Source organism: Melopsittacus undulatus, chromosome 4 (genome assembly GCF_012275295.1).
Source record: "Melopsittacus undulatus isolate bMelUnd1 chromosome 4, bMelUnd1.mat.Z, whole genome shotgun sequence".
NCBI lineage: Eukaryota > Metazoa > Chordata > Aves > Psittaciformes > Psittaculidae > Melopsittacus > Melopsittacus undulatus.
The window spans coordinates 3566492-3580836 of NC_047530.1; the positions used below are offsets into that span (position 1 = coordinate 3566492).

At 40.6% G+C, this 14345-nt stretch overlaps 1 protein-coding gene across 2 annotated transcripts in view; it reads left to right on the plus strand.

The window, feature by feature from the left end:
* Positions 1-14345, plus strand: part of SHANK2 (SH3 and multiple ankyrin repeat domains 2) — a 343309-nt gene that overhangs the window by 101998 nt on the left and 226966 nt on the right. Inside the window, exon 1 of one of the 2 annotated variants that reach the window (XM_034062090.1) lies at positions 11412-11448. The exons of the other annotated variant lie outside the window; for it this stretch is intronic. Within the exon in view, the coding sequence (XP_033917981.1) occupies positions 11412-11448 (37 nt within the window). Of the gene's footprint in view, positions 1-11411; positions 11449-14345 lie in introns of those variants that run through there. 2 annotated transcript variants of the gene reach the window in all.

Genomic DNA, 14345 nt, shown 5'->3' on the forward strand with positions numbered 1-14345 from the left:
GATGTTTGGAAATGAAAGAATATTGCAAGTAATTTAAATTTGCTTCTCAGCTGAAGCTACCTGATGCATTGCCTGAAATACATGGTTTACGTTACCCTGTTGTATCTGTTCTCTTATGTACTGGTGGTGAGGTACAGGAATGGGTTGCCCAGGGATGTTGTGAACGTTCCATCCCTGGCAGTGTTCAAGGCCAGGTTGGATGAAGCCTTGGGTGATATGGTTTAGTGTTAGGTGTCCCTGCCCATGACAGGGGGGTTAGAACTAGATGATCTTAAGGTGCTTTCTAACCCTAACTATTGTATGATTCTATGATACATAGTGTATTCTTCATGAACCTTTTTTGCTTATGAAGATGTACTGTTTATGACTTTAAATTCTCATACCTGAAATTGTGCCCTGGATTATATGAGTACAATCAACTTAGTTTAGATGCTTTTGTAGATGACGACTGGCTAAATTCTAGGTGGTCAGTGTCAAGTGATCCTTTCTGTAATGGAAGTGCTGGTGGACACACATTGTAGTTACACACATGTATAGGTAATACCACAGGAGGATTTCTCTCCTAAACACACAGTCTGCAATGATTCTGAAACACGAAGATCTGCACCTGAAAAGCCATGACTTAGTAGAGAACAACATTTGCCATTTGCTTATTCATACAATTACTCTCCTTTCTGTGATCCCATTCTTTCCTAGGGATGTGCATTGCTGTTTTCTCCTGCCTTTATTTGCATCACTTCTTGTCTGGAAAAAAAACAGAGTTATTTTGAAACTTGAACACGGAAGTCAAATTTCATTGTAGTACTCATGATGTCCGGGGGTGTGACTGCCAAATAATATCCAGAACAGTTCTATTTTCATAGTAATGCTTTGGATGTCAGCCATGCGTTTTCCTCTGAATTAATGAATATCATGGAGTTCTATCACTGCTGCCAGCAACATAGGAATAAATGATAATGTTTCTGAAATAGCATGTACATAAGATTAGGTTTTGATAACAGGTTTTAAGCTTACACCTTCTTTATTCTTTCACTTGGTCTTATTTACCTGCGCTGACTTACTGGCTTTGAGCAGCCTGGTCCAGTGGAAGGTGTCCCTGCCCATGGCAGGGTTGGAACTAGATGAGCTTTAAGGTCCCTTCAACCCAAACCAGTCTGGGATTCTGGGTTATACACAAGAGAGTTCTTTTTCTTATTCTTGTTACATAGACTCTAAACTCAGCTGTGAGTGCAGTATCTCAAAACTTCATCTGTTGGTGACATCAAGGAACAGGCTACACTGAGGTGAAAAAAAGTCTTCCCTCAACACTTACAAACATTGTAAAATGTGAGTGATAATGTCTTGAATCAGAGGTAGGCATAGTATTGTAGTATTACTTTAATTATTGATCCATCCCAAAAGCGCGTCAGTGAGCAAGCTTTCCTTTCTCAATGGGATTAACCACTGAGAACATTACAAATGCAGCAAACACCTACATATTTGTACAAAGATAACCCCCTGTTACAGCGGATACATCCTTTTTTTATCCTTTCTTACTTATACCAGCATGATTCATTAACAGTTATTTTTGAGATGAAGAAATGTAGGCTACTAATATAATTTAAAATACTGTTATTTTAATGAATAAGTCAGCAGTGTTTTAGTTTCTTTTCAACACCAAATGACTAAATGGAACTAAGGATAGTGAGACAATTATCAGCTTAAACTGTTGGGGTTTATCTTGGGTATTTATTGGGGTTTAAGGCCCTGCTTAACAACATAACTTTAGATAGAGCTTGCTCTCCTCTGTTTAGAACAGAAGATATTTTGAGGGTTGAATGGTCGATTGTGTATCTACTACCTATAGCAGAAAAAAAAGACAATTGGAAATTTGCAGTGAGAAACTCTCTCCTCAGGGAACCCAAATGTGCATCACCTCAAAAATAAAGTAGAAATTGGAACTCGCAGTGCTTAGGTCCACTTTGGACCACATAAGATGGGAAAAAACTGTGCAGAGGATCATGTGAGGGGCTATAATCATGGCTCTCACTAACTCCATGTTTGAGAAGCTACATCTACAATCACATACCTGCTTTTTGCTTTCTAGATTGTTATGCCAGTCTGTGGGATATGGAGGTCTTATGGCTTCTTCTGTATTCATGACCCCCAACAGCATTCTCTCCTTCAATTCTCTTACTACTTGCAGATTCATGGGCTTCAGGGAGCCTGCCAGAGTCAACAGTTTAGTCCTCTTCACACTTAGTTTATGGTTTTGTTGGCAATATCTCTGCAGAGTAAAATCGGGCTTCTTTTGCTACTCTACTCAAAGTATGAAAATGGCAATGCAAGTTTTTGCCATTAAATACAGCATAAAGTCATGTGCACATATGGGAAGCCAACCAGCAGAGTGAAAAGCTTTCCCAGTTCTTCCTTTGCTGGCAGTACAAGCCCAGGTATATCTTCTCAGTAAGATACTGTATTCTTTTCTCTGGGAAAATATTACCCTCAAAGTGCAATAAGGTATTAAAAAGATATAATAATGTCATATTAACTGAGTGATTGTTCCCTCCTCCACAATTACACTTCAGTGTTATGAAGACTGGGTAAGTTTTTCCACTACTGTTAGGCATTTATGTGTTGCGACCTCCTATAAATCTTCCTCTTCTAGATGAGCTGCCTTATATACTATTTTCTCCCCACCCATTCTATCGCTATCCATTTGTCTTTGTTAACTTGATGTAACTTTGCCATGATGTGGAGTCTTCTAGCTCTTATCTCTCACTCTTAAATGCCATTTATTTCCTATTGGCTTTGGGTGGTGGGAAGATTGTCCTTAGAGAACTGGTGATGGAAGCAGTGAAAGGCAACTGTAGCCATGAGGAGAAGGGAAAATGAGATTGGAAAATGGTGATAAAGGACACCAAGTTTCAGAGTTGGAGAAGAAGGAGCTAAAGGAAGATATTTCTTTGCTGTTTTCTAATAATTCCTGCTTTAGGCTAATGCATGCATGAACTTAAATGACTTGGTCTTCTGTCATTTGCCCTGCAGTTAATGGGGAGTAACGGTGTGTTTGAGGAAGACTTGAGCTGGAGATGAACTATAAAGCTGATGTTCATTGTAGGTGTACTTCTCTCTCCCTACTTACCCTATATTATCATTTAGACTTCTGCACAGGTACTGTAAGATGTTCTTGGAGCAGAGTGGATGCATTTCATGTCTGATGTGCTGGGGGAGGAGTGCTGAAAGATGCCTGGAGAATTAGTTCCAACTGACTGGCACCAAAAGTAGTACAAATAAATTTGCCCAACACCCTCCACCCTCTCAGTAATTACAGTTTTCTATTTCTATTGTTGCTAGTATAATACATGTGCCTCTGACACATCACTTGACCATCTTGGTTACTAATATATTTTGTACCTTCTACAAGAGTCCAGTCTTTTTTCTTTGCCTCCCATTGAGAGCAATATCCACTTTTCAGTTATGAAAAGGGTGTTATTCTAAATAAAACTGACACGATCCACCAACACTTTTGGAAGCACAGATGCTTTGTCCCACTATTTACTAAAGAGGTTCACACTTAGATTAAAGCAGTGAAATCAAATCACTGAATAAAGCCTGGAACAACATAATGATTTAAGGAATTCGTTGAGAGCTTTTGGTAGGAGGAAAGTTACACAAAGGCAAAATTAGGTTGTTTTCTGTACAACACCAGAACACAGAAACAGCATGCAATCCAATATTGGTACATTTGTTTTTCTAAGCATGTTGTGTGGTTTCATTTGTCTTTGTTCTCCTCTGCAACATCAGACTGCAACCCGTAAATTCATGTACTGCATCCAAGGCCCATTGGCATCAGACATCAGAAGAGGAATTGAGCCTCTTTGTCTGCAGGAGGTACCAGCCATGAAATTCCCCTCTCTGAATGAAACTTATTTCTTTAGCATAAACTACGTGGGTTGGAATATGCACAGGCTCCCTGATGTTAAATAGCATTTTTCCCAACTCAATGTGTGTATATAATGCAAAGAATAAAATAAATTTGTTGTGTAATTCAGTGCTTCTGAGAGGTGCTGCATCAGGATGCTATTTCTCAGTGTATTATTAGGGGAGGAAATTTCACCAGCCTTTCACCAGCTTGTTTAAAGAGTATAATAAGACTTTGTAATGGGATATATATATATATGTTATCTGTATTTTCTGTCTTACTATTGGAAGTAAAAGAATGCAGCTTCAGGGGTTCACACTTGAATGCTTTCAGTTCAGGCTGATGATCTGAGCTAAATAGATCTTTCTGTCCAGATACCATTCAAGTTGAAAATCTCTTGCTTTAACAACACTTCTAGCTAGCTGGTTACCAATAGTCCACTGCTTTATAAAGAGGAACAATTCTGGATGAGTTCACCTTGCTGATGTAAACAGACCTTGAAATCAGCCCAATCCATATTAAAGGAAATCAGTTGCAACAAGTAGTTTTATGTTTTATCTGCTGCAAGTCACCTGTTGCCTTTTTTGAAAGGGTTTACAGTAACTTATCACAGAATCCCAGCCTGGTTTGGGTTGGAAGGGACCTTAAAGCTCATCCAGTTCCAACCCCCTGCCATGGGCAGGGACACCTTCCTTTAGACCAGGTTGCTCGAAGCCCTGTCCAAGCTGGCCTTGAACACTGCCATGGATGGGGCAGATTCTCTTTTTCCTTGTCTTCACAACCAGCAGAACAAATCATTTGTTATCTGGGTGCATGAATGCATTGAAGATGGGTACAAATACTTCCTGTATTTATTTGTACCTATTTATTTATGCAGAGTAAGACTGGATGGTACTTGCAACCCAAACGTGTAAGAGAAATGAGGGTGCTATGGATGCAGGAGACCTTGAGCCTGTGGTCAGGGCTGCCCTCCACCTTCCCCACTGCTGGCTGAGGGAGAGCACTGCAGAAGCAGGACTACAAAAACCACAGGGGTTTATTTGGAGAAGTTGCTTTCTTGCTGTAGCAGTATAGCTGTTAGATTGAGAAGGAGGCACATGTATTTTATTCAGATAAGCTGCTTTCTTCAAGATTGCTGATAGATTTCAGTCATGTTTTAAAATTCTCCTTCGGCTATTGCAGCTCTCTCACTTGCATTTCCTTTGCTCTCTCCTCAAGCTGCTACTTGCAAGACATCTCCCTCGTTATTGTGCATTGTTTCCTCCCCACTTCCAGCCTTTCCTGTGAAATAAGAGGGCTCCATCTCCCCACCTTTTAACCTTCCATTGTTCTGCTTCTTTTTGCACCCCTGACCCTGATTCCTTCTGCAATTGCAGCCTCTCAGCCTTGGGGATGGAGGATTTATTTCAGTTCTGGGGTAAATGCTGTTCTGTATATTTGTATTGCTGCACTCAGAGCTTCAGATATTTGTGGCTATTGACACATTGAATCTGGTAGGTTTATTTTTACTGTTAAGGCAACCTCATGATTTTCAAACTCTTTTGGATCATCATTTCTAAACCTGTTCTCTTCTAACCTATCAAAGAGATTTCAGACACTTGATCTGACGTGTAACAAGTTTTAAGCAATATTTAGCAGTTTCAAAATTCAATCTGAATAGAAGATTCTCTGTGTCCTCTTAATATTGTATAAGCATCTGAAAGTAAAGCTTTAAGGTGAGTGTGTCTGCCTTCTGCAGGTGCATGCAGCTCTTTTACTCTTGCATTACTGCTGTAACCTTATTTGTAATCACTCATATGAGTATGGTAAGGAAGAGTGATTGATTTTCATTTCCTGTGATTTTAAACTTATTTTAGTGCAGCAACTATATATTCATCAGCTTTTAGATTCCTTTGCAGCGTACCCACAGCCACATACCCCTCACATGCTTAGTTCAGAAATACTCATAGAATCATAGACTGGTTAGGGTTGGAAAGGACCTTAAGATAATCCAGTTCCAACCCCCCTGCCATGGGCAGGGACACCTCACACTAAACCATGGCACCCAAAGCTCTGTCCAACCTGGCCTTGAACACTGCCAGGGATGGAGCATTCACAACCACCCTGGGCAACCCATTCCAGTGCCTCACCACCCTCACAGTAAAGAACTTCTTCCTTATATCCAGTCTAAACTTTCTCTGTTTGAGTTTTAACCCATTACCCCTTGAATACTTCTAATAACATGAATTGAGTAAAGTGTTCCCTGCACTACTGGGAAGCCCAGCAGTGGCCAGTTCACCCCACCACACCAAAACCTGTCTCAAGTTGAGCCATCCACACAGTGCTGGGTAGCTGAGAGCCTTTCGAACTCCTTGTTGTGTTTAAGCAAGTGCTGTGAGCACAACTAGGTGCTAGGCATCTCGAGAGAGCAGACTGGCCCCTGAGAGCAGGGTTTGGGGATGGCACTGTAGCAGAAATGCCGGGTGATGGAAGGGCTGTCTGGCACATGGCAGTGTAACTCGCTCTGCTATTTTTTGGTTTTCTGTCTAATTGATAACTCTTGCCATCTGTTCCTGAGCCATCCCTCTGCTTCCCTTTCCTACACACAGGCTCCTGCCCCCATTCTACCCTTCAAACTTGGACTGACTGCCCGGAGACTGCTAATGAGAGCTGACTGATATCACTAGTAGCTGGGTGGGAAGGAGATGCGAACTGTGGTGAGGGAGATGCTGGGTCAGCTGAGGCTGAGCTTCTTGAACATCGTTCAAGTGATGCTTCTCTCTCAGTGCTGGTTTAACTGCTTATTCCTGAGCAAACTGCTCAGATTTCTCCAGAAAACTAATAAAAACACCAACCTTTTTGCTTTATGAAATAGGATTAATTGTACTTCAGAGGTTGATTCCTTCTGAGTCTGTCAGCGCTGTGTTCCTGAGCTCCTCATGGCTTTCTGGAATAAGTAACTAGTCTAGAAGCACTCTACCAGCTTAGGGTTTATCTCTCTTTTTTATTTCCCTAGGAGTCTTTTTGTACTTTCCAATCTATATTTGACTCTGTCTTTTCTTGTCTAACTCTCCATTTGGTGGCTTAGCACACAGGAAGCCTGTTTTATAGTGGAGAGAAATACATTTATACATGCTAAGAACTGTATTTTTTAACAAAGACATCGGTATCTGTCCGAGTTAAAGAGATTTTTTCTGGCAAGAACTCCAAACTGGACAAAGGTTTGAAGCATGGCAATTGTAACTGTGTTCTACCCTTAGTTGAGAAGCTCTTGCTCTTGGAGATGTGCTGATGGGGTGATTAAGTAAGAGTGCAGCTTTGGCCAGGTCTTTTTTATTATGATTTATTATTATTATTTCTTATTATTTGTTATAATTTTTATTGCTACTTGTTTCTTTCTAAAGGACATTTAAGTGTCTAAATATAGATCTTCAAGAGTATGCAAATCACTGATTTTCCATCAATTTCTAATGGGAGCTACGGACTGAGATACCTGCACAATTTGGGAGCTTAATGTTATGAATGTACAAAAAAGTGCTACTCAGAATTAAGATCTCACGTTTGGATTTCTGTTCAAGGTGCCCTTTTCTTCTGAGATACATCCCCATGCAGGGCTTACGTGCATTTTCCTGAGCACCTACCAAAGAAATACGGACTTAGTGCTTAGCTGACCTCTCTCTGTAAGGTTCTTCATGATCGTTAGATCATGGGTGCTAATGGCTTGGGGGTTATGTTATTCCTGTGTGTTCATATACTCAAATTGTTAGGTTTTGTCCAAGCTAATAATGTCAAACCTAGCATTGTGAGGCAGCAAAAGGTGGAAGCTGCTGGAATATTTTCCTTTTTAACTTCCCAACACTGCAGATTTTAGGACTTCAGTTAAAAGGAACAAATTCTACCAAGCTATAAGTGAAAATCAGGAAAAAAAACCCCAAAACTGCAGCTGCAAATAGTTGACTGACTCCTTGACTGTCATATTTTCCAATCGTACAACAGTGTTTATAACACTGGGCTCTGCCATGAGGAAGAAATTGTATTTCCTGCACTGGGGAAAAGACAGACACTTCAATGGGATAAAGCATTCACTCGTCAGGTGATGTCTCCACTGGTGTGGATTGGAAAGAATTCCCACAATTGCCACGAAACTCAGTCATTTCCAGTGACTTTAATATTTTTTATGTTTTTCTAGCACTGATTGGAATCCTCTGGATGATGAAATGCTACGGCTCTGGCAAGAATCTAATAACAATACCCCCTGGGATTGATTTTGATTGACTACACTTGCCTGTCTGCTTTTATTTTGCTGTATATGATCAGACATGAATGAGCACAACTGATTTAACCCTTTCCTCACCTCCCTGCTGTGGTTAGGTGCTTAAACTATCGTTATTTTCAAACACTGACCCCAACATAAAGGAAGGGGCAGTCTGAGGCTTCAACTCCAAGGTTTCTGCACCAGGGTCACCTTCTCAATAAAACAGGATGCTCTGCTTGGAGAAACAGCAGCAGTGCTGGGCTTCCATCTCTTTGTAGATAGTTACTGCTTATAGCCAGTATGTGATTTTCTGTGGATGTGTTCTGGTTACTGAAGCACAGACAAGGAGGCAATGATTTTCTTCCTTCCCTGGGGGCATAACAGGTAATTTTCCTCTTGAAGTATACAGGGATGGACTTTGCTAAAAGTAAAGGACACCAGCAAGCACTTGTCTGACTTTTATAAAGGATTCTCTTAGCCTAATCAATGAGCAGAAATTAAGATGAAAATCACTTTCCTGAACTACCACTGTAAAACCCACTTCTCTCAGTCTCTGTTTGCCTATCGAAGCAAGAGTGCTACCAGGTATTAGACTAGATATTAGGAAAATTAGATAGAATTAGCTACTAGAAAGAAGCTCTTCCCTGGGAGGGTGCTGAGGTGCTGGCACAGGGTGCCCAGAGAAGCTGTGGCTGCCCCATCCCTGGCAGTGTTCAAGGCCAGGTTGAATGGGGCTTGGAGCAACCTGCTCTAGCAGAAGGTGTCCCTGCCTGAGGCAGGGGGTTGGAACCGGATGAGTTTCAAAGCCCCTTCCAAACCAAACCATTCTGTGATCCTATAATACTAAGGTTTTCACACAGAATTCATGAGCCCTTGTGTACCATTGGCTAAGTTTAGTTAGAAAGTACTATGAAAATGCAAAATATTATTTAGAGTTCCTTTGTCATTTGTAGCTCCAAGTATAATCAGAGGATTGAATGGAGACAGTAGGAAAAGCAATACACAGAAGGCAATAATTCAGATTAGCGGCACGTGCTTCTGGCATAGCTGTTCCTCTTCTGGAACCAATCTTGATTCTTCTAAATGCACTAAATGAATTCTAAATGAATTTTAAAGTTAGTGACTGACCGTTTAAAGTTAGTGACTGACCGTTCAAAGTTGTTCTTTGGAAAGATTTGCACCTTTTCAAAGTTAAGAAGGAAATTCTTCCTGTCAAATAAAGATGTTTAGTGATGTACGTGTGCTGCATCCAGCAATTCCTCTGGGAAGATTTCCACCTGCTAAGGATAGATGCTTTTAAAAATAAATTGGATCAAAGCATAAAATTATATTAGTGAAGAGATAGGTTCCTTTCTTGGTAAATTAGTAACTATATAAACACTGCAATGTTAAGTTGAAACTACTAAATTATGTACACTTACTAATCCTTTTCAGTGTTCTGCTAAGTAAGAGATTGTTATGTACAGAGAGGTTAAATCTGTTCAAGTCAATACGTTCAGACCATTTTCTGTCTTTCTTGAAGCAGTTTTCTCAATAAGAAAAAGACCCAATTTTCAAACCGGATTCATTAGTGATCAGTGGAGATGTCTGAAATGGAATAAATGTTTATTAACTGCTCTACAGTTTATCCTGTCTGAAGGCAAGTTTTAAGTGGAGGCTACTCTCTCTTTTTTAAACAGTGAATTTCTCATTCTTTGGAATTTTTCTATCTTACATTTATAACTAGTTATGCTTGAAATTTTGGTGATTGTTAGCACCTCCCCCTGCTTCCTATCAGCCTGTTTCAGTTACTTGCTCTTCCTCTGGGAGCATTTTGCACTGGCTGGCATAGCTATCTATAGACATTTCTCTTCAGAATTAGTACTTTGAAACCTGCAGTGGCTCCATCATTGATTTTCTAGCATCTGCACTGAGTTTAATGAAATGGCTTGGTCAAATTTTTGTACTTTTGCAGAAAAAAAGTGCAATAACAAATTGTGTTTTATTCCAGTGCAGTAGGAGTTGAAAAGAGTTGTATTTCTATCTTGTTTCAGATTGGAATATAGGCCACGTGCAGATCTGCTGTTTAGCGGCAGTTTTGTCTCTGTTCTTAACGTAGTCATTGTGTGAAGCTGGGTGTGATTTGTACTTTTCCTCACATTGGTTCTTTGGAGCATTGCAGTGAGCAAGCTGATAAACAGCAAAACCCCGATAAATAGCAGAAAAACAGGTAGCAAAAGGGAGATAGGTAGCAAAAGGCAGATATGTAGCAAAAGGCAGATAGGTAGCAAAAGGGAGATAGGTAGCAAAAGGGAGATAGGTAGCAAAAGGGAGATAGGTAGCAAAAGGGAGATAGGTAGCAAAAGGGAGATAGGTAGCAAAAGGGAGATAGGTAGCAAAAGGGAGATAGGTAGCAAAAGGCAGATAGGTAGCAAAAGGCAGATAGGTAGCAAAAGGCAGATAGGTAGCAAAAGGGAGATAGGTAGCAAAAGGGAGATAGGTAGCAAAAGGCAGATAGATAGCAAAAGGGAAATAGCAAAAAGGAGATAGAATAGCAAAAGGGCAATAAATAACAAATGGGAAATAAATAGTAAAAGGGAAATAAAGGGGAAAAGAAAATAAATAGCAAAAAAACCAATAAATGAATGGCAGAGAGCAAAAAAAATGGCAAGAAGCCTCTGTGCACTGAGTCAGCTGTGCAAGTTTCAAAGCTAGATGACTTGTGCAGCAGCCCTCGCCTCTGCCCAGGTTTCCTTCCCCTGTTGCACCCTGTGGGGTGCTGCTGCAAACTCCTCTTCACGCCTGGCTCCCCCCTGCCCTTTGCAGAAAGGAATTTGGGGCCCCCCTCAGAGCATCCTCAGCCCGGCACTGGCTCCTGCACAAAGGCAGCACTCGCGGAAGCGCTCGCATCCTCTGCGAGGCTGTGGCGGTCGGTGGTGTTCACATGACTAATGCTGTGAAAGATAGCAGGGTTTTTTGTAAGGTTCTTTCTATTTTTTTTGAGCAGCTCCAGTCTATGCACAGTTGGCTCCCAGCTGACAGACAGAATGTGGGGTGGGCTTTGTCACCAGAACGCTGGGTACCGCATGCCCAGCTATGCTCGCAATTACACAGTGCCCGGAAACCTGCTGCTTATGTCAGGGTGCAGGCAGCCTGAACACATAGAAACTGGGTAGCTTCATTCAGAGATTTTTATTATTTTTTATCTTTTTGTTGTTGGTTTTTCTTTTGCCTCTTTTCTTCCCAGCCAAGGTTATATAATGAGGGGATTGCTGCTAAAGTAAAAAGGGAAAAATGAAGTCTTTGTTAAATGCCTTCACAAAGAAAGAAGGTAAGCAATGAAAGCAGAACACTTTGATGTTTCAGACTGGTGTTTTCTTGTGTACATTGAATATGATGGGCTTAGTGACTCTGTAATTAATCAATTCCTGCAGTTTCTTTATCAGAGTTATTTTATTTAGGCATTTAGGCAACTGATTATTAAGGCTGGATGTGAGTTTATTCATTTAGGTTTTTTTCTCTGAAAATTCAAATAGTTCTAAAAGATGGATTTGTTCCCTAAGAAATGTGTTTGAATACCCAGAAGGAATTTCCTAGGTGAATGTTGTCAGTGAATGGGGCTGAATTGCCCCTTCAGATGTATGAAGTGCCAGGAATAGAATTGTAAGAGCTGGAGGAAGGATTAAATGGTGCTTTTAGGGATGATAATTTTAAACTTTAGGAGCATGAAATGAGTTCAGGCGTTTTCATGTCATTTTATATCAAGTGTTTTTCCCAAACAAGTTTTGTGCCAGTTTATACTTCCAGTTCTGACCAGGGGGAAATATTAGGGGAAGACTGAGTCCAAAGGGGTTAAAGTGTGGACATTTGCATTCCATCATTCTGTGTTGTGGTTCTCTAATTGTGAAAATAATATCAATAATGATTATAAGAAGCAGCTAAAAAAATCCCCACCCACTTACAGTTTGCAGATTGCTGGGGAAAAGAAACAGTTGGGGAGAATATTAATCACTTTAGGCACGGAAATGCTTATTTTTAACTCTTTCTATAAAAGATTTGTGTTAGACACACGTCAATTGGTGTAATTAGTCAGCCCCTTTCCTGGTTATTTTCTGTAGTAAAGGCTAATTTTGCTTGTGGTTCTCTCATTAAGAACAGAACATTAATAGCAAAGGGAAAGATGACTCCTACATAGTGATATAAAATCCTTCTCATGTACATAAGGGAAAAAAGAGTTAATGTGGCACCTGGAGAGTGTGGATACATGCAAAGAGACCCTGTTTTTCTAGTAGGAATGAATGTGCCGGTTTTGTGTGTTCTGAAATGTGTTGGTGTAAAGGTGCTCAGCAGTTCTCTGTCTGTCCTGTCACGGTGCCCCAGCATCATGCCCCGTGTGCTCCCTCCCTCTTCTGATGGAAGTTATCCCTCCAACCTCACCAAAGTCATAGTAAACCCCCCCAAATGTTGGCATTATTTCGTTTTATCAGTCTGTGACTGCACGACTGGGTAATGTGCTTGGAGTGTTACCTGTTCACGTTCATGACAGATTCAAATCCAAGGGTCAGATCCAGTTTTCACTGAAGTCCAAGCCAAACTTTGGTGACCTGAAGAGAGCAGCGTGAGACCCTCAGGTAGCAAAACGATGTGCAGAACATTCCCTCTGTTCAGTTCTATATGCTTTCTCCTTGACTGAAATGACAGTAGCTCTCCTGCCTTCTTGTACCTGGGAAAGATCCCCTATCTTCAGTGAAGTAATTCTGGGAGTCATATTCCGAAAGTCAGAGCTACAGGGATGCACAGATGGCACGTCTGTGACATGTACATCAATGCAGAGGGTCTGTGTATGTTAATTTTGGAAGTAAGTGCTGTGAGTTCTCCTTAAGTTAGTGCTAACCGGGGCTGTCACTGTGACCTGTGGAGCACCAGGGTCCTTTCCGTGACACACTTCACTGCTTTGAAACCTAAATACATAACAAAGAACGTGCAATATCCTGAAAATGATACAGTTTCTGCCAGTTTCTAGCATAAATATTGGACTTTATCCTCTGTAACAGCTTTTAAAGACGACTTCCCTTATTTCAGCCTTGTTTCAAATGAATGGAAATGAATTGAAAGCCTTTTCTCTTTACGCACTCTGTTCTCTTGCTCAGTCGGTCTGATGTTGTTGAGCTATTTACTTGAGAAAGTAAAAAAGCTCATTAGAAATACAAAAGTTGTTAATTTAAAGTATTCAGCATCACAGTTAATCCTAAACGGAAAATGACATGAACCATTCTTCTCCTTGCATTCCCATCTTTATTTTCTGTCATGCATATGCTTTCAGTTTTGCTCTGAAACCTGAAGTGTTGGTGCGTTCTCTCAATTAAAGGCTGTATTTCAAGGCAGGACAGATTGACTCCTATGTATACTCATATTTCTGTGAGTTTATTTACTTGCTCAGTATGTCAGACATTCTTATTGTGTTTTTGTGTGGTTCTGAAAGGTATCGAATGCATAGACATTTCTGGCATATTATAAATGGCACTTCAGACATGTAGGATGATATTTTGTGGGGCTTCTTTCCCAATTGAAATAGGTTGTTTTTTCCCCTGACAATTACAACAGCTCAATGAAGTCCTCAGAATAATGCCAGCCTGCCTTTTGTTAGTTACACAACTGTGGCTGTTCAGATGTAAATATGTGCACTTTGGATCAAATCCTGAAATAACTTAATGGGAGTAGTTGCATGAATGGGGACTGAGGCAAGAATGACTTGTCAGGCTTATCTCCTTTATTTTCTTATAATATGGGTGGGAAATACTATTGCATCTAGGGATAACTGGGTGCCTTTTATAGGGAAATTTGCCTTTGAAGTTGCACTTGGAGCTGGATGACCCATTACAGTGAGAAAAGGGAGAACTGGAGAGCATACTGTCTGCTTGTGATAGTCTTGTGTGACTGCAGCACTGTACCAGTAATGCTGAGGAAAGAATGGGCCCTCTGGTTTGTAGCAGATCCCTATTGCCCTTGCTTTTGTTTTCTGTTATGACTGTTTCATTAACTAGTATATAGCAGTCTGTGGATACAGTCATGTTCTCTTTGGGACATGGCATGTGACAGAGCGAGTGTATTACCCTGGGGTAATATGTTCTATATACAATAGTAATAGAGGCAGTAGAAATGCCTAGATTAGAAAGAACTGGATACCTGGGGATTACAGCAGTGTAATAGAGTTCTGCCAGGAGAAAA